The 26,468-nt window shown below is 39.3% G+C and overlaps 1 protein-coding gene across 6 annotated transcripts in view; it reads right to left on the minus strand.

Moving 5' to 3' along the window:
- The window catches only part of ACBD5 (acyl-CoA binding domain containing 5), a gene marked incomplete at its 3' end in the record, with an annotated part of 30,328 nt that extends 21,261 nt beyond the window's left edge, over nucleotides 1–9,067 (minus strand). For 2 of the 6 annotated variants that reach the window (XM_080583341.1, XM_080583343.1), the window contains exons 1-5: nucleotides 8,584–8,909; nucleotides 7,428–7,548; nucleotides 6,074–6,146; nucleotides 2,093–2,204; nucleotides 1,930–1,962 (exon numbers count right to left, since the gene is read on the minus strand). In XM_080583341.1, coding sequence (XP_080439467.1) covers nucleotides 1,930–1,962; nucleotides 2,093–2,204; nucleotides 6,074–6,146; nucleotides 7,428–7,548; nucleotides 8,584–8,659 — 415 coding nt within the window. In that variant the 5' untranslated portion in view covers nucleotides 8,660–8,909. The other 4 variants (XM_080583344.1, XM_080583346.1, XM_080583342.1 and 1 more) reach the window with 3 other exon arrangements.
- Between the last annotated feature and the right edge of the window lie 17,401 nt (nucleotides 9,068–26,468).

A 26,468-nucleotide genomic window follows, 5' to 3' on the forward strand; every position in this document is an offset into this window, starting at 1 on the left:
AGGATGAGGTGACTGAAACTTTTGACGTTTTTCACCCAGTATCAGACGGTTACTGTGCCAATTCTAGCCCACCTTTGGCTTCTTCAGGTGTAACATAACAAGAAAACTGGAATGTCTGTTCAGAAAGTTTCAAATTCATAACTGTATTTTGAAGCTTCTTAGACTTTTTTTAGACATCAGATTTCTTGTTTATTTATTAGCAAGTGCAACAATTTAAAGGATCGCTCTTCTAAAGCAGCAATATCCCAGCTAGGTACAATGACCTGTCCCCACCTTTCCCGATACACCTCCCTCTACTCTTCCAGCAACTGCAAACAAAAGGGTCCTTTCTGTAATACTGCAGTTACCTCTCTTCTGCAGCCCTAAGACAACAGAATTCTTCAAGAACTCTCTCTTAACTTGTGGCAGAATGATGCAGCTTCAAGTTGTGTGGATGAAGCCATACATTTAATATTAGCACTGTAAAAGGCTGTTCACTTGGTAGGGTTGGAGTAGGTTCCAGGGATATATAATCTTAGTTTTATTTCCTGTTTATTTTTTCTTGTACAGGGCAAAACGATTTTTGATTAAGGCCACATTGATGAAGCTACACATGCCAGATTTAGTGCAATGCTGTCAGAAGAGGAAAAAGTTGAAATTTGATATTCTATTAGTTTTATTTACACTGCCTTATGCTTAAGTTGAATCTTTAAACTATTCTGATTTCAATAACAGATTTAGGACACTTGTCTTTTAACTTCCGTGATTCTCTGTTTGCCTAGATAAAGTCACTTACTTTTTTTTTAAAAAAAAAAAAAAAGCTGCTGCTTTTGACACTGCCTTAGACACCAAGTATAAGTAAATCCTTATTACACAGATCACTGACCTGAATCTACTGATACTCTTACAATCTTGCCTATCAATCCAGCTGTCAGGCAAGCTTGTTAAACCACAGACATGAAGTATGCACAATTTTAGTTGAGAAAGAACTCATGCAGCTTTCAAAATGGCCATTTAAAAACCTCAACCATTACCTTTCCTCAAAATAAATGAAAAACTATTTCTCTCCCTCTGAAACTCAATGCCAAAAGCAAAATCAAGATTGTGTTTGCTTAAGATGGGGAAAAGAGCCACAAACAACAGGCAACTTAACCAGTGATTGCTACTTCTTCAATACATTAACCAAATTCATTTGTGCAATGGTTTGTTCTTTAAAACCGTTACAAGTTTTGATCCCACACATTTCAACAGTTTTATCTGAAATTAAAGCAGTTTTTTACAGCCAAGTCCTACATTACAACCTTATGAAAATACTACCTGTAACATAACTATTATTATCAAAACATTTTCACCAATAGCACTGCTAAAAAAAACATCACCTTGATTTTATGCAGCTATGACACCACCAGGTTTGCCACCTGTCAGAGATGTAAAATGTATAAATGTTTCCTTTGTAACCTTAAGTCTCAGAAAGCTTAATTTGAAAGTTTCCCAAACCTATATTTTGAAGGTATCAGAGAAACCATAATTGCTAAATCCATGGTTTTGACTAGAGAGTTATTTATTTAAAAATTCAGATCAGATGACAGAGTTGGATTACCAGCATCAGCATATAGTTTAACAATAGTTCACAGCTACACCTTTTACACATTTTAAACAGTTGTTCCTTTTATTAACGGAAAGGCAGAAACTAGATTTGGCGAGGGACGGGGCATTTTAAATACTCCCCTTTCTTCAGGAACAGTTTTCCTTCAGCATCTCAGGAAGCATATAGATAAGGATTAAGCATCCGGCTTCCTGGGTCTAACTTTGTTTTGTACCTCAGAATAAAAATAATAAAAAACCAGCCTCGTGAGGTGGCAAACCTAGAAGTTGCAAGCATTAGCAGGGAGTTACTATAGCACCAAAACAATGGAAGAGATGGACTTATACATAATCTGTTATTCCTACCTTCCAAGTATTTAGAGACTTTCTCCATTCGAACTGCCATACGGAGAAGAGAGTGAACAGAAAGATGCAACATTTAGCTTTAAAATCATTTATAGAAAACAAACCCCCCACACAATCCAGACCTGTGATTATTAGTAGTATAAAGGAAGTTATTTGTCCGAACCTGAGGTTAGGTCAGATCCTCTGTTCTTTTTATCTTCTACTATTTCATAGAAGGGGCCTATTACTTGTAGTAATTCTTCAACTTTCTCCGTCATTGGCATACTTTCAAGAATCTGCACAAGTCCAAAATATGAAGTACCTCATGAAACAGCATTTCAATGATTCATTCATTTTAACTGATTTTAGAAACTTTTATTTTAAGCTCAATAACATTGCACCAAGTCTCTTAACACATTATTAAGATTTTTCTTTCATTTTTCAAAAACGGCATGAACCTAATTTACCAGACAAGAACCTTAACTAGCTGTATTAACCTTCTCTGGGTGACAGTAAGAGAGGAGAGCTAATGCATTTGCCACAACTAAAGGACAGCCTCAGCACAGTATTAGTAGGAATCTGTTATTTCAGTAGTTTCAAACTAGACCTACTCAAGGTTCAACAGGTTGCTTTTATCTGATGCAATTTACTTTATAGACTGCCTTTCCACACAGGAAATGAGACCATAAGACTTTTTTTTGTCAGAGGATTCTTCCTATCTGTCAAAACCTGCCATCTTCAATGGAATGTAAGGAACAGATCAACAGTACCTTCCTGGGTCTACCTAAAACCAAAAACCCAAGAGGGCAGAATTCAGCAAAGCTGGGTCAATGCACATAAACACTTAGAAGAAGAGCAAACAAGCTCCAAATGACTTAAAAGCAGAATTTGGCTCTGAAGTCATTACTCTGATAAAAAAATGATTTTAATTTACAAAACCAATACCTTTAATTTTCTGATAAGAATATTAAGTTGTAATCTAGAACAAATAGAAAGTGTTTCAATAATTTAATATCGTTTTTGAAGTTTTAGATATTTGTCCCCTTCTATTTTAAGTCCTTTGAGCAAGCTTTTTGCTGGTAGCTTTGTTACTTCTTCATCCTCTTAAAAAAAAAGGGGGGGGGGAGGGATAAAAGTCAGTAACTGTACAAAAGGACTCAGGTAGAAGCAGACTACCGTCTATGGTATGCTTCCCCTTCCAGAAGAGGAGCAGAAAGTACCAGATGGAAGATACAGGTTGCCACAGAACATGCTTCTCAAATAGAAGCACCAAGCACTTCACTAAGCAGCAGAAGCAAAAGCTACAGCATTACTTCACATGGCAGAAGCTCCAGGCGGGCTAGCAGCTAACAAGTCAACACTTGCACACCAGTCAAAGATACCGAGACAAAGATCCTATCGACCTACAGTTTCATCATCACTTCTCTGATCTATTTAGTTTATATAAGTCATCCTGTATTCATTAAATGGAAATGCTCCGTGCTCAGATACGGAGATGGAAACGAACTAGACACAGGACAGGCGTTTTAAAAACAAACAACAGAAAAAACAACCTTCAATAGCACTGAGAGAAATAAAAAACCCACTCTAGAGTAACACACTTGTATTTGCTAGGTATTTATATCTATCATCTAAACCATAAACTGTTTCGTAGTGCACTCTCATATGTGAATTTGTTTAAAGTAACTGTTCTTCACATTCTAAAGAGATGTCAGTATACTTTTAATAAGTTGGAGCAATTCCTAGTATCTTGTTTAACAGCAGCTGTGCAGTAAGAGCTTTGTAACTGATAGCTTTTAGGTAGCAAAAAAATAAAAACAAACCCTAAGAAACAAAATTGGTTGCTTATGTATATTAGCCACTCTGCACAACATACAAATTTTAAAATTGTAAATACAAAATAAGTTACTATGCATCCTGAATTACTGTTTTCTTTGGATGTCAGACAAATCATAAGAAGATCCTTTTTTCAAATTAAAAACACTGTAAGTTAATGTTTTATGCTAAGGTACTTCTCATTAATATGGTAATATTAATATTAAATATTAATACAATAATGAGGTTAAATATTATACGGTGCTATTTATATTTATTTATTAATATCATTTTATTAATATTAAAACAAGTTGAGATGTAAATAAATTTGTCTAAACAGTATTTTGCAACATAAACTTTCAGAAACGTGACTTGGAAGAGATATTTGCCTTAAACAAACTGTACCTGAGCTCAGATTCATCTTCGCAAGGACTAAGACAAGTTAGGTCATTGCCTACCAACACCTGGAAATCTCACCCAGACCCTTCTCAACAGCTGCAATTTTCAATGCTACCACATGAGGGGAGGGAACAAGTCTACAATAACGTTCAACTTGCAAATGGGTCGGCTGATACATGCATAGCTCTAACTTAAGAGCTAGGGTTATACTCCAAGGTGGTGGAGAGGGGAGAAATATCAATCACACCCTTACACACAGCTCTGTTACATCAAGATACAAACGTCACCTGTGCAGCAACAGCCAAACGCCCACAGCACCACCACAGAGATTAGTGCAGTATGTGCTGATAGAACAACCCAGCGGATCCGTGTGAAATGCACTCCTATTGACATTTCAAGTAGAACCAACTGGGTCGGAAAAGCTGAAGCTAGGATTTCAAATGCGAGGGCTGAAGCTGCAGTAATGCAGAGTAAACAGCTCCCCAGTTTCAAAGCTGTGTGAGGCAAGAAGTCATTTGCTCTCCAATCTTTGCACGTAATCCGTACAGAGGCAGAATATTTGTGCTTCATTAGGGTCAAGTAAGCAGACTTCCTCACAGGAGACTTAACTAAGCCTTTTTTGGAACACACTGCACAACTTCATTTAATTTTAGCATCCTGATGGAACTAACTACTGCACTGAAATGAGCGGGTACTCTACTGAAATATTAATACATTTTGAAACTGAGATTTGAAAGGGAGAGACAAATCTTATGGTCTGCATTCAAAACAAGTTACAATTTGGTGGGGATTTAAAAAAAAAAAACATGAACATTTGGCCTCTTGCGTTTTTTGGATTATTTTTTTTTTAATTTTAAAGCATAAACAGTAGTGTCAGCAGGAACAGAATAAACAAAATTACAGACAAAACAAAGTAGTTGAATTCCAGCTCTTCACCAAGTAAAGGTTTTTTACTGTACCAATCATTAAACATGTTAAGTATTCAAGTAAACTTTTAGGAATGTTAAGATAATGGCCTAGGAGAAAAGCAAGCATATTCAGGGTACAAGTTAGATTTTCCTCTCCTTGATGCTAACCTCATTATAATAAGTTACAGATATACCTTCATCCAGAAGGACAGAAAAAATAACCTTTAAACTGGGCAGGCTACTTAAAAGAGCTAGTGCAAAGGACTGCAGTGAGAAGGGTTAGATAATAAAAGAAACCTTAATTCTGAACATTTACTTTAGTTAATGCTTTAATACAGGCTTAATAAAGTAACTATGGATGTTTAGTTACAAGTTACGCATCTATTTTAGACAAGTTACGCATCTATTCAAACAAAACAAACCAAATCACTCAATTATAAGTGCCAGCCGCAAAATGCAATATACAAGAAATATTTTCACCACATGAAAAGAAAACTCAGGCTGCTGAGTTATTCCTGAAAAAAAGTCAAAGACAATTAAGTTTACATATTTGATTATCATCTCATCTCTCCAGTCATGAGAGTGATGTTCTTGTTGACAAATTACTTTTGGAGTCTTCCCACCCCAACACCTCCCCACCCCCAAGATAAGGACCCCTTACCTCTCTCAGCTTGGAGAACTGAGGCAGTCTTCAGTAAATCCAGCTTATCTTTTGTTGCACATTAGATTCCTCTGTTTTCTCCACAGCCCCCTTTTACCATGTTTTCAGTACTTCTTTAGATCTATCATTTATGCTTCAGATCAACTAGAACTCATGGTTTTCTAAAAACATGCCAAATTCAATAGGAATTGAATTGGAGGAAACTACATAAATTTTATTCGCCCAACAGGCCAAACAGCATAGCACTGAAGTGTAACAGCTCATATCGAGAATAATTCTTTTGGAGCTCTGACAGTATTCAGTGAGAATCTCCTCACATTCCCAAGTGTATTTCATGGAACATTTGTTCTATGAGATACCTTCTATTCATTAATTTATTTACCTTTTTCATTTCTTCAACGTAGGCTATCATGGCTTCTTCTTTGGACATGTCTCCCAGAGCACTCCAAGCATCCCTAAGAAACAAAGTCACGCACATCTTCAGAATCTGCAAGGCCCATGGGATTTTTTTCAGCCCAGCCCTAAGTAGGTCAGTTATATAATACGTGAAGTTTCGCTAATACAAATAAAAGGCAACAACAATTTGCAACTTTTTAGAAAGTCCAAATATATAATTTGCTACAATAATTTAACAGTGGGACATCAATAAAGAAGCAACAAAATGAACAGCCTGGGGACTAAACAGTTCCTCACTGGTCAACTATGATCTTGTACCCAGTAAGCTGTTTACAAGCCCAGACATTATGAAAGACACATATTTCCCTTCTGATTGACTTAAGGCCCCCTACTACAGAGTAAAGCAGGCCTAAATATTTAGTGACAGCTGTTTGTAAAGTGCCAGCTAAGTTATAACAGGATACAAGAAAAATGGTTAGCAGCAGGGGAAAGATGCACGTGTCTAATACGCAAGTAGTTTAATTGCTGCCCCCAGTTACCACCATTGCTACCCATGACCTAGAAAATACCCATCTCTCCAGTTTTGCAAGACAAAAAACTCCAATGAAAGTTTTTTTTTTTTTTAGCATTGCGGAAAGAATCTGTCAAAATACAGGCTGGAATAAAACATTTCCTTACTCACTCTTGCACTTGATTTGACACTGCCCCTACCTCTTGCCAGAGTATTTGTCCCACTTACAGCAATACCCCAAGGCTGGTGGCTCACATTTGAACTACAAACAGCCGACCATATAGACAGCAGTAATACTCGCTCTTCAGGACAAAATGATTATAAAAACTTAATAAGAAAAGTCTTGATATGGGTTTTCAAACAGATCTCGGTAGTCTCGCAAATCAGAAGCCTTCCCAGCACAAGGAGAATACTGACAGTGGGAAGTTCTGCCATCAGGCAGACAAACCAGAAAGACACACACTAGACCTCTCTTCAAGAGCTTGAAGCTGTATTCATCATGTCTTTCAATGAGCACCTATTTACTTCTTGCGTTATCTTGTATGATGTGAGCATGAAGGAAGAATTCCAGACACTATTCCACATCACACACCCTGCAGAGCACCTACAGTTTTGTTCTATGGTGTGGGATAAACACTGCAGAGATACCATGATAGTGTCTGTCCAAAAAAATAAATCACCTGAGCTAGAAAGTTGGAGCACAAGGAAGAAAATAAATTGAAGCATCAAAGATTAAGAAAAAGAAATAAACTCACTAATACCTTCCTCCAACAACCACTCTTCTAAACATCTCCACTCAAAGCATAAAGAAAAAAAAATGAAAAGTTACCATTTATATCTACCAATTGGATCCCAAAATCCAGGTCTTGGAATGTTACAGGGTCCTTGTGTTGCCTGCTTATAAAAGCTATAGAACTTCAGCATCATTTCGTTTGTTGGCTGGAATGAACCTAGTGAAAGCATTTTAAAATACAATTAAATCGTAGTCAAGATTATTAACAAGTATCTCACAAGGTTAGTATTTCTGCCTGAAGACAGCCTGCAGTTTGTTACAGCCTGATTCACAGCAGTACAGTTGGAGTCAAGGAAAAACACCTTCAGCTAGCTGGAGTCAGCCCCACTGACAATATTTACTTTACAGAGAGCACACGCTTCAGATCAAATTGAAGGGACTATAACCTTTACAACTGCTAACGTCAGAATCCACAATTAGCAAAAGAGTAATAAGTAACAAAGAGCAAGCCTCCCTTCACTTAGTTTAAAGGGACAGATTCAGCTTGGAGTAAACACAGTATGTCACAAGCCATTTTGATGTTACAAGCAGTAACTTCCTGAAAGGCTACAGAATTTTAAAAAAGGCACTTTTTTGTTGTTTATTTTGATATTTGACAGGACTTTCAATAACAGTTTGACTGTTCCTCCTGGTTTTGTTTTCTCTCCTTCGTGAAGCAAACACTTGTAGAGACAGGAAATGTAAACACAGAGCTGCAATAATTGGCAGAGGAGATTCACACCTACTCCGCTGAGTTAATTATTTCGAGGTTGGATTCCAGTCATTAGGGGCTGCTTACAGTGACCTTTATCTTGGTACCCCAACAAACCCGGTTTTACAGAAATACTTATTTTACAGAAATAAGTAATGATGCAATTAGTCTTTTTTTTTTTTTTTTTAGGATTTTTAATGAAAGGATAAGAGCTGGTTCTTCACTCTACCGCTTCACTAACTTTGAACAGGGGGAACTGATGACAACCCCGAAGCCGTCAAAGCAACTTTAGGATTTAAGCAGGCGAAGGCCCCTCCCGCAGGGAGCTGAGGAACCCTCCTTCAGGAGGAACTTTCGGGGCGAGCTCGGGAGCCCCAAACCCGCGTTTCTCCAGGCAGGGGGGGAGCGATAAGAGCAGGGCCACCTCCTGCTGACCCCCTGCGCCCCGTCCCGTCCCCCCCGGTGCCAGCGAGGCCCCGGCCGCCCCCAGGCCGCTCTCACCGTTTTTGGGCAGGCTCTGGATCACCTTCACGGCCGCCTCGAACCTGGTGGCGTGCACCGAGCCGGTCTCCGCCATCTCCCCGTCCCGTTCCCGACCGCCTGCCTCCTCCTCCTGCTGCTGCTGCCGCTGCTCAGCCTCCTTCGCCGGGCCGCCTGCAGCACGGGAGAGGGGCAGGGAGGCTCCGGGCCCTGCGCCGCCACCCCACCGCCCCCCGGCGGCAGCGGGACGGGGTGCCCGGCCCGGCCCGGCCCTCCCCTGCCCCGCTCCCCTCGGTCTGGGCGCAGCTCAGCCCACCCGCGGCCCGGCCCAGCCTGGCCCCGCAGCCCACCCCTACCTCCCTGCCGGCCTCAGGCGCCCATGTTACGCCTTCCCCTCCCTTCGCACCGCCCCGAGGCCTCCAGGGGGCTCGCTGGGAAACGTAGTCCGCGGCCTCCCCGCTCCCTGCTCGGCCCTTTTCTTCCTCATCACGCCGGGGCTGAGGATCAGCGCCCAGGCGGCCTCCGAGCGCTGCCTCCGGCGGAGCCCCGGGGCCTGAGGCGTTGGGTCTTAGCCTAGTTGAAGGGCTGCCCCTCAGGAGACTGTTTTCTCCTTTATTTTTACCTCAATTAGGTTTATTTTTCACTCGTTTCTTTATCCTCTCTTCCTACCCTTTCTCTTCCTTGCTTGTTACATTTTACTAAGATTTCAAAAGGTGCCGTGCCCCTGTTGTACAGCACTGACCCAGTATCGTCCCCAGTATCTTCAGGAGATTCCTGAAGACAGGAATTGCAAACAGGATTCCCCACCGCCGTGGCACTGCCTTGCTGCGTCCCCCCTCTCCTCACAGCTGCCCTCTCACCCACACCTGCTCCCACATAATCCACCTAAGTGTGAATTCACTCTAGCCACATATTTATTGTTATTATTTAATAGCAGTAATGACTCCTATTTACATTAAAATTTTAGGAATGGGATTTTAAAAACCCAGAACCCTGGAAATAACTATTGCCATGGCATTCAGAGATGAGGGTGAATGCCATTACAGCACAGCCAGCTAGCTCAGTAGCTAAATAAATGAATGGCCTCATTCAGAAGTGCTGTGCATCCAGCGCATGAAATCAGACAAAAGTATGCTAAAACTACTTTGTAGCAAGTGGAATAATTTACCCAGTGAGCTTCAGGATGAATTAATAGCCCCTTTAGATGGAATTGAGTACAAAATCTTGGCATTCAAGTCAGTTCATTTATCTGGTACACAACATATATTTTAAATTCCTCTTAAGGCAGTTGTGTACTCACAGTATATGCCCTCTGGTGGGAAAGAAAAGCTCCACAGAGAGGGAATTACAGCAGATCAGACTGTGCTCTGCTGAGCTAGTGCATTCCACAAGGTCAGCAGCCAGCTGGCCCAGGAGAGCTTTACTGGCGAGAAGCTTACGCTTCCAGAGGTGTTCAAATAGGATTCCCCGCACTGGGTAAATGACAAACCCATGTTATGAACATCACCGCAGCACTCATATGAATGTTACAGATGAATTTCTCTGAATTTTTCAAGTGCTAGATTTCTGAAGCCCTTGTGAGCTTTATACTAAGATCCATCTTCTTTATATCCATGAAGGTAGGAATGACAGAAGCTCAGATCAAAGGGAAGTGCTTGTTTGAAGATAAGTGGGTCCCTGTATAAATATGGATTTTTTGAAAATGCAAAGAGTTAATTGCAAAATAAATAAATAAATAAATACATGGCCTCTTGTGAGGCCAGCTGGTGTATAAATTCTATTTACCTAAGAAAATCTATAATGACATTTGCCATTTAATTGTTTTAAGAGAGATGAAGTCTGCATTTTTATAACGAATGTTCCCAGTCTTTCACTGGAAGTAAGCTTTAAAAGAGATGCAAATGACAACCTATTTAATGGCTGTGTGCAAAAACAGAAGCTGCCATCTTTGCACCGAAGATGTGTGAGAGTGTGAGATCTGCAGATCTAGAATGAGGCACTTGAAAATGAAGTAACCCAAAATAATCAGTACCATCACGCTCTGAGACAAGGATGAAATAGTAAATGAGAGGCAAATTATAAGCGCTGGTGAGCCTGCGAAAATATATCACAAACGACTAGTTAATTTAAATGCTCATACATAATACTAATCAGCATGCCATTAGCTGTCCTTATATATGCATATTGCATTCTCATTGTATTGACTTCCATGTAGGGTTAATACAGGTAATAAAGGAGAGCCTCTCATCTCTTGCAGACAGCGAGGAACAAATCTGGAACTTTTTCTTGGGCCAAGGATCTAGACTCCATTATTGAGGGAACAGCATTATAAGATGTTCCTCTGTTGTCTGCTGGGTACTTATTGGGAATGACCACAAGTTTGTAAGATCTACTTATAATCTATGTGTTGAAGTGGATTGTGTTTCTGTCACTCTGCAAAAGTGGCCTCCAAAACAGTCATAAGTATGACCATCTTTTTTTTTTTAATTATTATTTTTTATTTTTGATCCAGTATATGAGAAGCTAAACGCTGGGAACTGTGATAGAAAGACTGACCAGAGATGCCCATCATTTGAGGTGTGAGAGGAGAAACCAGAGTACTCTGCTACCAGCGTGGTTTGGCAGTGAGCGTTATGTGTGACACTTGACATGTCTGTATACCTTCCTGTCCTCACCCTTCTCTTCAGCTGGTGTTTCACAGACTGTTCAAGGAGAGAATGTGAATTGCTAATATGAGGCATTTCTGGCAATGCTGAGACATAAAATCCTACATGGAAACATGCTGTTGTAGTGCCCGAAGGAGTACACTTAGAGGATGTCTGGAAAATGCAGACAAGTGTGATCCTGAGTGTAACCTTGGACCTACTCTTCACAGATGGATTAGGGATGGTTATTGAGTCCAGTGATGTCCAGTGAGCACAGGACTGTCTATCAAAGTCTGATTTGTTGAGCTCCTTTACAATCCTCATTCTGTGCCATGTGTAAGCTGGAACCGCCCCTTTGTGTTCTTCTTCTCTGTATCCCAGCTCTGATTTAATTTTCTGGCAGTTGCTTCCAGTGGCGAGCTACATCCCAGTCCAGCTTGAAGAGCACCTTCATTTTACTTGGTGGACAGAGGAGTCAGTATAATTATGCAAGTGAAAAGCAGCAACTGGAACCAATTATGCCTATTGCTCCCTCAAGGGTCTGAATCACGGCAGTGTATTTCACAGAAATATTTTTAAATGATTCTTAAGAAACTAGACCATAGTCTCATATTCATTAAAAGCAAGTTCTGTAAGCTACCAGATCCAAGAGCATGTAATTTTAGCAAAGATTACTTTTTAAGGTATGTAATCCAGGAGGGAGGGAGAATGAATTATTTAAAACCTAATAGTCATAATTATGAAGAACTAAATTAGCATTAAAATTTCTAAGTTAAATCTACATGCTTATGAAGAATGGAAAGATGTTATCTAAGACAGACGTTTTCGTAAGCAGTATTCTACGTTGTTCACAGGAGAAAGGCTAATGTATCAGTTGACATTTGCTACAGGATTTCTTAATGAAATCATGAAGGATATTTGTGTCAAAATCAACAGCTCTGGAGAAAGGGAACTATTTGCGTACCATGAATATGGCAAAACCAGTAGTTGAAGTTTGTCCACCCACGTAGGCTAATCCCTGTTCTTCAGGAAAAGCCCCTTGGGAAAAAGGCTAGCTTGAAATGAGCAAGAATGCCTTTGGGGATGGAAGTTTTCTTGTGCCGCTCAGATACACCCATTAATAACTCAGCTAGAAATACCAATTCATTTCACAGTTGAGGATTAAATAATGGAATTATTTTTAACCATTAGGCTGCTTTGCCTAAGGATTAGGCTCCATGTTGTCAAAGGGGTTAAAGGTAATATATCCAATTTTAAATCCCTCTCAAGCTGTTCCGTTCAGGTATCGGGTCTTTCAGCAACCAATATTGTGAGCTGCGTTTTTGTTTCCCCCCTGCCTCCCCTCATCTCATGTTTCAAAAAAGAGGATGCAGTAACAGAAGTATCAGCTCACATCTGTTTCATAAAACGCCCTTTGGAGAACAAAATATAATCACACTTCCAAAGACATTTAGCAGCATTTGACTTTGTATTGAACTACATAGTCCTTATGAAGTTGAAACCTTTTACAGGTTTACATCATTGCAGGTCTGAAGTACAATGTGGTCTCATATCGTATCTTAAGCCTCTCTACTTTTTTCAAGTTTACGATTCATTTCTTTTATGAAATTTTTAATAAAGTTCAGTTTTCCTTATTGCCTCAAGGTATTATTCTTGTAAAACCAGCAGATTGTTATAACAGAATTGTTCAGGTTTCGCATATTCTAGAAGGAACATTTTAAAAATCCTGTTCCCTTTCCAGCCATGAAATGAGCTTTAAAAATTTCATCTTGCAGCAATGACAAACTACGTTGTCTTATAAACAGCAGGACCAAACGGTTCATAACAAATACTTATTCTTTTCCCTTCAGTAAAAAGTACAGTTACTGGAGTTTAAATTGTGCTGTCATTTACAGGGATGAACATTTGGATTTACTTGGTTGATTTAGGGATATTTATGGTTACACATTTTCATAATGCAAATGAGTAGAATTTGACTCTGAAAACCCAACTATGTCTGGGATATTATTTCTGTTTTGACATTTGTGCTTCTTATCTTTGCAACTAGTGCCGCTAAAGTTTTATAAGCCTATCCTTGTGTAATTTGCCTCTTGGGAACAGCAAACAAAATACTGTGACTATATCATATTAATGTGCTTATGCAATGGCATATTTATAGCCAGACAGCTCTTGTGATATTTCTTTCAATATCTGGACGGAAAAAAAATAACACCCCTAATTTAGGCCTGTTCTTTTAAAATTCTAGCAAAAGAAGGTTATGATTCTTTCTAGCGAGTCTGAAAAGTGATTTTGTGAAATGTTTTCACAACGCATATTTACCATTGCACAAAACCTGGAATATAACTGGCACAGAGGACTGAATTCAAGTGTTTTCTGACCTCTCTCTATCTTCTTGTATGTTTATTCAGGCAGAAAATATACCACTGTGGTTTTGGCCAATGGGTTTCAACCATCTAATCTAAGAGATTAGGGGTGATTTACTGGAGTAAATCCTCCAAAAAACAAGCTCGCAGAAGGATTTAAAACTGAGTTTAATTGGGTGTCAATGGCCATAAGCACCCAGCTCCATTGAGTCCTGATAAAAAATCTGGCTTCCTCAGAACATGGTGCCAGCTATCCGGGTTTGCACCGCAGCTTTTTCACTCTCATCTTCAGGTTAGGTCTGGTACTGGACATTATCCAAGAAAGTTTGTGAAACTGTGTTGAGAAAGAAATCTGACATTCAGGAACTGTTTCCATTTCTACTGTTTGTTAAATCATTTCTTCTTGACCGAACTAGAAAATTTGAAGAATAGCTTCTTCAGATTTCTGGGCTGACGAGGCCTGCCTGCTTCAGTGAAGTGAGGGAGCTGGGACAACTACAGCAACTTACAGCATCTCAAGACCAGAACCTCCCAGTTTTTGCCATTTAAAATAAGGAATTCATTCTTAAGCTGAAAATTACTGTATGAATAAATGGGATGGATGAAAACTTAGGAAAGCAAGTGTCTTACGTGGTTTTTTTTTGTTGTTTGTTTTGTTTTGTTTTTTAATTTCCATTGTCACTGAAATGCCCTGGTTACTAATACATATGTTTGGTATGAGGGGAAGCTTAGCATCAGAGCTTCTGTAAGCGCCAGAAAGGTTAATGAGGAAAGACAGCTGTCAGTTCTTCTTCCCCAAAAAGTAGAAAAAAATAGATAAAAGGGCCCGCTGGATAGTTTTCAAAGTAAATTACTGTTGGTTTCTAAAAAAAAAAAAAAATTAAATTAAAATAATGCAAGGAAGAAAGACAACCAAGCAGTATGAATTGAAAAATGATCGTTGAATCCACAGAGGCCTTTGAATGCGCCTAAACAGAGATTTAAAGTCAAGTCAGTGTGCTGCAGATAGAGATACACGTGCAGCCCCAACTAAGTGGTGAGCTGGGCAGCTACATGCCTGTGATAACAACAAGATATGTCAAAGTCTGTTTGTCACCCTGAGTAATCTAATAGAGGGCAGAGGACAATTTCAGAAGCCTTTATAAATCTTTAACCAAAGATATAGCCATTAAAGAGCACTCGCATCATCACTTAAGAGGAGGTCTTCAGTGTCATATAGATCACTTAAAAACATCGTGAAATCAAATGTTCGTAGTACAAATTTGCCATACAAAAGAAAAAGAACAATGAAAAGATATCCTATTTCTTCCATTTATTTGCCCAGTTGACATTCCTTTTTTTTTTTTTTTTTAATTATCTCTTTATATCTTTGTATGCTGGCTTATAGAGCTCACTATTACCTTCCCAAAATATTCTCCAACAATTCTTCTATGAATCCTTATAAACAGAAATTAGGCAACCCCTTGATTCCTTTATTTAGAATTGAATTCACTGATGCTTATGCTCCAGTGAATTAATTCTTCTTATGTCCTTCCAATATTTCAACATCTTTCTTAAATCCCAGATACTACTACAACGCTGCAGTAATTGTATCAGTATCAAAGAGGCAATAGAGGACTGAGATACCACCTTTTCCAGACTCAGTATTCTCATTCGTACATCCAGAACTCATTGACTCTTTTGACTGTATAGAGATGGACAAGAGCCTCAAGGCACAAGATGCTCATACCCTATTTGTAGCTGGGGACCCTAGTTAGAAGTACCTACTCTTGAAGGTTTTGTTCCAAGTGATGAAACTGTAAGTGGTCATTTTCAGTTACGCTGTTTTTGCAACTCACTTATCAGATTATTCTATCATGACACTGTTCTTTTACTTATTTTTTTACTCCCCTAATCACTACACTCTGAAAGTTTTATCAGCAATGATTTTCTTGTTTTCTTTCTAGGTTAGTCAAAATAAGTTAAATAACACAGAGTCAAATTGGTACACTCATCTTTATGACCACATATGAAGTCTGTCAGCACGTTTTTGATTTAATGTGCACCATGATTTCTCAGTACCACAAATGTTTTTTAGTGTTATTGTAGTTTTCAATCAAAATTTCATGCAAAGTCACATCTTTTACAGAAATCTGAATATATTTCTGTAACACAGTTTGTGGTAGGTAGGTAGGTAGGTAGACTGATTTATCTATTAAACTTGTATTTTCATAGAAAAGGTTATTGAGTTATCCTGAATATATGTATACTTCTCTATACATTCCTATTCATTTGCATCATTAAGTTATCCTTCTTTAATTCTTTCTTAATGGAATCTCCTGTTCGTCACTGTGTTGTACACCCGGGATCAATACTAAGTTGATAGGACTACAATAGTTATTTATCTTTTTTCAATAGTGGCACAACCTTTGCTTTCTTTAAGTGCTCTGGAACTTCTCCAGTGTTTGAAAACTGACTGAGAATGAATATTAACAGTCTGTAATGCTCTTTCCTGGCTCTTTTAAAACTCTTGGGTGTAACTAATCTGGACACACTGATTTAAGAATATCTAAATTTAGAAACTGCAGATAACTAGATCTCCCTTGTTATCCCTTTAATGTAAGCCAAAAATTGTGTTTTAAACACTGTGATTAAAGATCTCTTTTTGTTGGTCTGTTCACTCTCCTGCTATTTTACTGTTTCACTGCCTGCTCGAAATCCTGCAGATGGGAGATGCTATGGGCGTCTAAGGATTTTTTTTTTTTTTTGGAAAAGGAAGCTACAAATTTCTTTGCAGCTTACCTTTGACTTTTATGAACTCTTGGGATAAACGTCTGCCAGCTGCCTCAGCAAATCATGCATTATAAGCAGCTCAATTCTGTTTATAACTTTTTGCAAGAGGGAGTTGCTGTTTTTTCACTTATTTCTCTAGATCATTTTTAAGAATAACTTTCAGTATGTGTTGTCATTCCTGTGCATGGTAGTTCTTCTAGAATTTTCATCTGGATTACCCATAAAAGTCTTTCCTGCTTTACTGCCTCTATGAAATGTCAGCTCAGGGATTTTTTACATGATGATTAAAAATTAAAACTAGTCTTAGAATTTAAATACTTAAATATGTATGTGTATAAAAAAGTCTTTAAACAAAAAGCTTTTGATTAGTTGGATTGTCTATCCTGAAGTCTACATTTCTATATCACAATAAAAGTACTGTTTACACTATGTACTGACATTCTTTTTCAAAAAGGTTTAAAGATATTTAATTCTTTGGACAAAATGCATAACTGTAGTTCTGTTTTATATTTGATGAAACAATGCAAAGACCAACTATATACACATATATTTGTACATCCATAATATATAAAGCAGTTATGATACGTATGAAGTCGATGAATGCGTTATTAGCTGTTGTTTTAAGCAATGAATTAAACAGATCAATGGAAGGGATTGAAGAGCCTGTTCCTCCTCGGATTAGCTGGGTTCTGCTGTGGCTCACATGGCAGTGCTCCCCTGGCTGCACAAGCCTGCCTACCCCACCCCACCACAGCTTCCCCTTTCTTCTCTATAAGAAAATCCAAAACTGCGTGGGGGACAGATGAAGGAATGAGAGACGTTCACAATACAAAGATTAAATCACTCCCAACACAAAGCCTAAACCACTGTAACCACAGCCCAAATATGAGTCTTTTGAAGACAAAATAGTTGTTGAGCTGACTAAGTCTGTGATCATGCACATGCTGCAGCTCACCACCTGAGCATCCCACTGATGTCGCAATGATAAAATTAAGACCTGTGTATGTTTACAAGGTAGAGCCCTTGGTAGTCAGGAATGCTGGCCTTGTGTTTTACTTCTGCCACCTGCCATTACCCTTATTTTGCTCAGGTTTGCATCCACAGGAGGACTCACAGATAGATATTTTAAAAATCATTGTGAAAGAGTTTCACGTTTGCTTGATGCTGTCACATGCATGACTAAAGAATCATTTCATTAAAGAATCTGTGGCATAACTGGTATAGAGAATTGATGAAAACAGAAAAAATACACAGAAAAATAATAAAATGATGGCATTTTTTACCTCAGACATGGAAAATATTAAGTTGTCTCACATGCCTTGAACTTGGGAATTGGGGTGTAAAACGAAGCAGGATCAGACCCCAAATCAATGGACTTGGATATTTTACATTATTGAAAAGGTGTATAGAAAAGTGGTTGGGAATGACCTGAAAAAAATATATATATATTTGAAATAGTTGTATTAAAAGTAAATGAAGGCTCTTGCCTGCTGTAGAAAGGATTTCTGTGGTGCGTGTTCTTTCATTCCAAATGGACCATCCCGACTTCCTCCAGTCTTTGCTTCTGTCTCATGTGTCTCAAATTATTCGCTTCCTCGTGGGGCCCACCATATTCAGAGTAGCACGTTCATACACTGAAGCTCTTTAAAATGCATACCATGTGTGCACAACATGTCTTCATTTATCAGATTAGCTCACAGATCAGAAGCCATTCAAAAGAGCAGAATGGCATTAAACCAAGGGTGTCAACTCACTTTGTCATGAAACTGAATTCCACTTCTAGTCAGAGGCTGGAAATTAAAAAGCCAAGTAGATACAAATGATTGATTTTCAAGTTTTACACCCTTTTAATTGTCAGAGTTAAATTACACTTTAATCGAGCAAATACACTTTTAAGCCTCTTTCCGTGAACGTAGGCTGCATTCACACATCCCCTGCCAGTGGCTTCTGAGCTGGCTGCAGAAGTCACCATCCCCTGCATACCCACAGCCACCCGCTGCTGCCCCTCTGATCTGCCTCTGGAGCTGCTCTCAGAAACGCTCCTCTACCCCTTTCAGCCAGACTAAGCAGGTTTTGTTAAACAGTTGGCATGTCCTGAGCAAATCCTCGCTACAGATTTGTCTTGGTGGAGCTGTGTCAGGAGGGCCAAACCTGGGCTAGAAAAACGTGCCAGCAGAAGCCTCGTGCGCAGATCCAGCTGTTTTAGGAAATGTCCACGCTCACCCGATGCAGTTGGTTGTCACTAGGGCTTGTTGCACCATCCTGTAATGAAGAGCCAGGCTCCTGCAGCTGAGCTGAAGCACTTCAGTGATACGCTAACAAGTATTCCTGTCCTGCTGGAGCACAGTTATTGTTTTATTGCTCCTTTTGCACCTGCGAGGTAAATATGCTTATTCATCCACACCCACACAGAAGTCAGGTGTGTCCTAAACATCTGGGCTGGGTAGGTAGATAGGATCAATTCTTTCATCCCGCTGTGACATCATTTCATTCATGTAACGTGGCCCTCCCTGAATAATGGATGAGGCAGTATATTTTACAGAAAACAAATTCCTGTCCTTTCCTTTCTACAGGTGTGCTCTTGAGAAATGGTTGAGCTAAACCAAACAATTTTAATTGGTAGCAGAAGATGTGCTGGATTATCCTGGATTAATTATGGACTAATATAATTAAATATCAAAACAGATTTCTAAATGACAGGAATACTGAGAAGGAAGAAACACCACTCAGACCAACACTGCAGCTAGAACTAGAAACATATATTGCCTTTGTGTCCTGAAGTTAGCTTTCAGATTACTGATTTATATCAAAATAAGCCTTCCTGTGACTAAATCTCTTCTTACTAACCAACAGAGGTTAAGAAATATGAGTTATATAAAATACAATCAGCAATAAATAGCTGACAAGTCTTAAATTCCACCAGTTTTAGCCATCACTGCATAAAACAACGTGCATTGCTTAATGTATGTACATGTCAACTAAAGGTAAAACATGTTCTTTCATTAGTCTGAAGTTTTCCCACATAAATTCAGAATATAAATGATAAGAGAGGTCTGCTTTATGGAGGGCGAACCAAACCAACCTACTGTCATGAGATTTTTGACATATATTAAGGCGTGAATTTGAAATTGATATAATTATTGTGGTATTACCCTACACAGGGAAACCCTTACTTCGTGATGAATAAGCTTTTTTGCTTATTTTATCTATTGTAGCTTGTGAACTACTTGGAAACAAAATGCCACCTTTTATTTGATTGAAAACTTTCAAACCAGAATGGTTATATATTGTACAGGGTAATTCATACAATCTTTTTTTTGTGAATAAGCCCCAGCGATGGATTAAACATGAATTGGTAGATCGTTGCTGTGACCATTATTTCTGGGCACTTATAAATAAATATATTCCCCTGTGGCTTCACTAAACCTTTGAACAGTACATTTGTATGCAAATCTGTGAAAAGTTGTATGGCAATGTCACCCTTAGTACTGCAAACGTTGTGCAGTAACATAGTGGGCTGCAGAAATGTCTGACAGCTGACGTATTGGAAGCTCCGGGCCGTTTTCAGTAGGGACATTTAAAATTAGAAACATAAAAAGCTGGACTACGAAGTACAGGAGTACAGGGGACATTTTGCCGTATTTAAGAGAGGGAGTGGATGATTTACTAGACCTTCCTATTAACATATTCTACTGATACGTACAATATTTTCACAGTTATTTCCTAACTCTTACTAATACTGCATAAGGGGTAAAATAAGTGATATTCTGATCCAGAAAATGCAAGTGTCTGCCATATGCCGAGGCAGGAGTTAGAAGCTACCAGCCTAACACCAGTGTGTCATGGCTGGCGGTGCCCACAGTAGAAGGTAGCAGGGCTTGTGACCGACCCACTGCTACTTCAGCCAACACCAGCTGGCTTTCAGATGAACTGAAGCTGTGGGCTGCTGATACAGGTTGGTGTAATTTATATCCATCACGGAACTGTAATGGAAAATCACATTATAGCAACTTTATTGTTCTAATATATAGTATGAGGCTACTGTAAATAATACTAAAAGAGTTAACTGAAATGAAGCTTTTTCACTTATGAAGAAATAATGTTTCTGAATGAGGTACCATATGTCAAATTTGCTGCTCTCTTCCTAATGCAGATCAAGAAAGCATTTGAATACTGAATTCTTTTATATGAAATGGGATAAGGAACCTTTCAGGCCACACAATAAAAGTAATCAAAAATTATGTATATTAGGCATTTAGGCAAAGGTATTCATCCCAATTCTTTTTGACAAAACATTTTTTCTTTCTCTGGAAACCAAAAGAGCTTTCAAAAGTGAGTCTGTTTAAATAAATCTCTATGATAAAAAAGACTCCCCTCCTTTATTGTATCTATGCATGTATGATACCCAGCCAAACATCAGCTTAGGAGGTTATGAAGTCTCACCAACAATGAGACCATAAGATGATGGTCACACATAGGGTGTGCCTGCTAGATAGTTAACTGGTCGATATGTTGTTTCAACCTGTTAAGAGTTCAGTGTGTGGTCAATGTCATGACCAAAATCAGGATTTGGCTCTTTAGATCTACATCAAATTACCACTACGTAGCAGGAATAACTGGTAATATATATAACATATATACATATGTATGAATATATAGTGTATTATATTAATACTATATTAATTCTATATTAATATACAGTACAGTATATGTATTCTCAGTGACAGGGGATATAATCCTTCTACATCATTATCCTTTCACAGTGATATTGTGCGTTCAGCAAGAATAAAGACAGAGAAAATCCCTTGACCCTTGCAGTGCACGGTGAAATATCACCAGTGGCACACAATTCCTCCTTAGTGTATCCTAACTCTAAAAAACTCTACTGAGAGCATGCAAACATAATGCTTTTAGAAACTTATGAATTAACCAAATGTCAGATTTTATCAGGAGGAGCAGGAAGCATGTCCCTGAAATTACCTTCTGCCAAATTTCAAAGTCCTCATTCAAAATCTAGAGCTGCTGGGGCTTTAACCTCTTGGCTGAAATATTTGTAATGGATTGAATAGAATCCATTTCTCCTTGTTTCCTTCTTACAAATTCCCTGAAGGTTAAAAAATAAATAAAAAAAAAAAGTGTCTGAAATAGAAATTTGTGCTATTAGGGTTAAAGTATGACTGACAAAGGTAGAAGCAACTGAAAGAAAAGCATTACCAGGGGAAACTTAACAAATTTCACACACATTACAGTATGCTATATCTCCCATATAAAACAGCACCTTGATCTCTTTTGCGGTCAGAATAGTATTATATAAATCTAGCCATTTTTTTCCTTGTTTATGAACAAAGATGCCCAGTTATCAAATGTATTCCATCGATGTAAAAACCTGAATAGGAACCACCTTACACAACAAAGAACTTTTGAGAATCACAAAAACGTCAGATAGGGAGTGAAAGGTCATCAGACAGTTCCATTATTTAAAGAGCCAAGATGGGAAGCATAATTAATCCACTCTGCATTTCAAATTATTTTAAATAATATTAGCATTTTTTAATTCTGAGTAAGTCCATATTTATTACATGACAGTGTTTAAAAGTCCCCAGCCCTTCAGGAAGCACACTGTCCACAAAAATACTGCGGGATTATTATGGTTATAATCAAATAAATTGAAACATTCACAGCATTGACATCAAATTGTTGAGCATTGCAGGAAGCTGCCACTGGAAATTTGCATATTCACTTCTAATTGTGCCTATGCATCATAAAGATAGCTCATATTTGCATTTGCTGCCCTCTGAACCACGTCGTTTTCCAGTGGCATATATTCGCTTCCACTGGAGGTAACTTTCATTAGTGGTAATTAAAGGACAATTTTTACTGCATTATGCTCCAGGAAACAATAAGAGGTTGCTGAGATTGATTAATATCCAAACTAAGTTTGAGACATGTAATCAATCTCATAGGTACAAGAGATTGTTCCTGTTACAAAATGAAAAATAACAAGACAGAAAAAAAAACACTATTTATTCTGAATAGCCAATACTTAGCCTTTAAATTCTGTTGGATTGCGCTAAATGGCCTGATTTATTTTTAAATGTTCCCAACAGAGAATAGCCTCGGTCTATGCGTAATGACTTTTTACCCTCATTATCTGCACAGTCTGTGTTTGGACTCTGACTGGGACAATACCAAGGAGGATGTCAATGTTATCTTAGTGTGGAAATGATTTTCTGGTAGACAACTGCATCTGAGGGTTGCTCTGCATCCAATCTCATTACTTTTGGCTTCAATGGCTATTGAAGATAGTATTCTTTTTCAAATGCCGCTGAATGCCGTAGACTCAATATTGCTTCCAGTTGAAGCTTTACAGTTTCACTGGGAGCTGGAACAGACCCAATAACTCTAATGTGTTTTTACTTACTGAAAAAAACCCTTATTATGCTGTGACTTATTTTGCCATCCTACTATTGTGTCGAAAAATACTATCACTGCAGAATTGCTGTCAAATGTTTATTTTTGTTGGGAAAATAGCACTCTTTCTGTAGTAGCATGATGTTATCATTTAATTATTTCTTCTTTTCTGCTTTATGATGGAAAGCTGCAATTCAATGAAGTATATATTTAAATGCAAAAGAGGCACACCAATTAATCAGTACAGAACATGAATACTTTTAATCTCCATCAAAAAACTGCGGGCCTTAGAAAAACACCAATCTTTCAAATAGAAAGTATATAAAAGCAATTCCTGTCCACGCTCACATTTCCTCAAATACAATGAAAAATTGCAATTGTGCAATTAAACTGTCTTTGCACTAATATATTCTTTTAAGGCTCTGCATTATGCTAAGAACCTTTTGAAGAGCCTTTGATTTCTTTTCCTTTAGCATAAAAATGGACATAAATTTTTTAAATTGATTAAAAAAATCAAAAATCCACAGAGATAAATGAAACATTGGCTCTGAGACACTGAGAACTGAAACATACATGTTTACTGCTTTCTGGGTTTTACCCATCCAATTAACACACAGAAAATTAGTAATGAAGACAGAAAATAAATTAGGCTAGAGGTTGCAGTTAGGTGTACCCATAACAGTGTACTAATCAGCCTTGAGGTGTATATGAAAACTAGATGATGGTATTATGACAGTCAACTCTCCATTACCTAGGATCATGGGAGACTGGGAAATGATGACACTAGAAAAACCTGGGTGCCACAGGTATTAGGGATGCTCCGGGGTACAGCAAACAGAAACACTTCAGTTCTGTGTATAGTAAATATAGTCCAGAAGAGCTTATTAACTCTGTGCTCACCTCTAGCCAGTGGTCCCAAGACATGGTTAGCAGTGTTGCATGAATTTGCAAAGCCATCTTAGGCTCTACGTCTCAAGGAAGCAGTTACACTCCTGATGACCCTGGAAATAATACCTGATCCAATAAGCCCCACTAAGCCTAGGGTGGCTCTACAGGCTTAGGCATTGCACTCTGGAACATTTTCATTTGTGTTAATCTCATAGATGTTATTAAGTGGTGCAAAACAGAACAGAAATCGTGCTAATGATGTTTTGAGACTTCAAAATGTTTCTCAAGACCTTGAGCTGTGGTGTTTGTTTTTGTTGTTGTTGTTTTGTTTTGTTTTGTTTTGTTTTCCCTGCTAGGAATGCTCACTCCAAAGAGCCAAGTGAGTAGGACATTGCTGACATGAGGCATCAACCTTCCAGTGCCAGCTTTCAAGTCAGAGACATGGCAGAATTGCCTCTGGATCTGCTACATTCCCTTACATATCACTGCTAATTATCAGGTTATTAATTTTTCTGGGCAAGGTCTCTGTCTTTCTGGTTTCAGAAGCTCTATGCAGGGTGAGAAACCAGGGAAAGTTTTATTTGATATATACATATCAAAGAAGAGCTTCCATTTTAAAAGACTGTCATCCTCCAACAGGTATTTCATTAGGAAATTCCAACCTGCTCAGTAATGATTGAGCCAAACCTGCATGGGTTCACTCAGAAAGATGACTATCTCTCAGAGCCTCTCTCTTCAGTGGGACTGATTCTTTTCATATTGAGACTAACCACCCCCAAAGCCATTATATGAAAGAAGGACAAAAAAACATTTGCTAGTAAAAAGGATCACAGCCAGAAATCCACCTCCTACTTTATGTGGTTGCTTTATAGAATCATTAAGGTTGGAAAAGACCTCCAAGATCATCTGGTCCAACCATCCCCCTACCACCAATGTCACCCACTAAACCATGTCCCTAAGCACCACGTCCAACCTTTCCTTGAACACCCCCAGGGACGGTGACTCCACCACCTCCCTGGGCAACCCGTCCCAATGCCTGACTGCCCTTTCTGAGAAGAAATGTCTCCTGATTTTCAAACTGAACCTCCCCTGGTGCAACTTGAGGCCATTCCCTCTAGTCCTATCACCAGTTACCTGTGAGAAGAGGCCAACCCCCAGCTCCCCACACCTTCCTTTCAGGCAGTTGTAGAGAGCAATAAGGTCTCCCCTGAGCCTCCTCTTCCCCAGACTAAACAACCCCAGTTCCCTCAGCCGCTCCTCACAGGACTTGTGCTCCAGGCCCTTCACCAGCTTCGTAGCCCTTCTCTGGACACGCTCCAGGGCCTCGATGTCCTTCTTGTAGTGAGGGGCCCAAAGCTGAACACAGCACTCGAGGTGTGGGGAAGACCACCTCCCTGGTCCTGCTGGCTGCACTATTCCTGACACAAGCCAGGATGCCGTTGGCCTTCTTGGCCACCTGGGCACACTGCCGGCTCATGTTCAGGTGAGCATCAACCAACGCCCCCAGACCCTTTTCCTCTGCACAGCTTTTCAGCCACTCTTCCTCAACAGTTTAGTCATATTTGTTACTGGTGTAAGAAGCAGATCATCTTGTCATTTGTCACACAATACCTATGTGACCTGGTTTTGGTCTAGGAAGAAAGGAAGAAAGAAATGAACTTTCTTGAGGCTCTGCATACCTATGACTGCATCACAACAGTCCGGATCATCCACTTTTCCTATGCTCTTAGGGCAGCGCATTCTGTCCCCTCCATGGCATGCAGCATTTTGGGGGATTAAGAAGAAAAGTCTACCTCGTGATGAACAGCTGGGAGGGACGGCAGCAGTGGGAGCTTAGATCAGGAGCTGGACACAAGATATGGGAGGAATTCTTTGGTGCAGTGAAAATGGAAAGGCAGGTGCCTGCAGGCTGAGCTGGGAAAGATGAAAGAATGAAAACCAAAATGAAAGAGGCCAAAGGAACATGGGATCCAGCAGAGCACAGGAGGGAAACAGCTGAGATGACAGATTGAGAAAAGGGTCATGGGGGTGAGAGCAGAGGAAGGCCTGTTGACATCAGAGCACTGCTGAGGAGCAATGATAAGCACACAGGAGGGATGAAGAGAGAGCTTTATGAAAAATGAGGTTGAGACAGAAGGCGAAATCCTGCAAGTGAAAATATATGATAGGTCGCGCCAAAATACAGTAGAACTATTTATTTTTGTGCTGCCCTTATCTTGCGCATTCTGGAAGCAGCACTTGTGAATCTTATTATTTTTGTGCTCTCGGGCTGCCTAGCAATGCCTGGCTGGTGTGTGCTGCCTCTGCCGCACAGAGCTCGCCGGCTGCCTAGCAACTGGCAGGGGGGTGCCAGGGGGCTCTGGACCAGGATCGGGGACACAGCCCAACCCCAAACACCCCACTGCCCTGGCCAGGCATGAGGGAGCATCGCTGCTTGTTTCGGCTGTGACGAAAACCTTAGAAATACTAATTGAAGAAAAGCACATGTGGAGATGCTCACAGGAGTGCAGAGAGCCTGATAAATTATCTCTGAGAAGTGGGAGCAGCCCTATGTCTCTGAAAGAGTCAGACACCCCTCGATGATTACTGAAATATCAATGTGGTTAATTATTCAGGTTCTTAAGGCTCTCTGGGCTAGATCCAAAGCACTGGAAAGCAAACTAACACAGCTACCTACCTTCTTGGGTGGTTACTTCTAATTTGCTGTAGGAAATATTAAAAAGGTGACTTTTGGTCCCAGAAAAAAAAAAAAAAAGCATTAAGTAGTCACACAGGATTGTCCCAGTACAGCTACGCTTGTGTACCTATATCACTGTAATCAACATTT

This window comes from Anser brachyrhynchus, assembly GCF_964034855.1.
Source record: "Anser brachyrhynchus genome assembly, chromosome: 2".
NCBI classification, from domain to species: Eukaryota; Metazoa; Chordata; class Aves; order Anseriformes; family Anatidae; genus Anser; species Anser brachyrhynchus.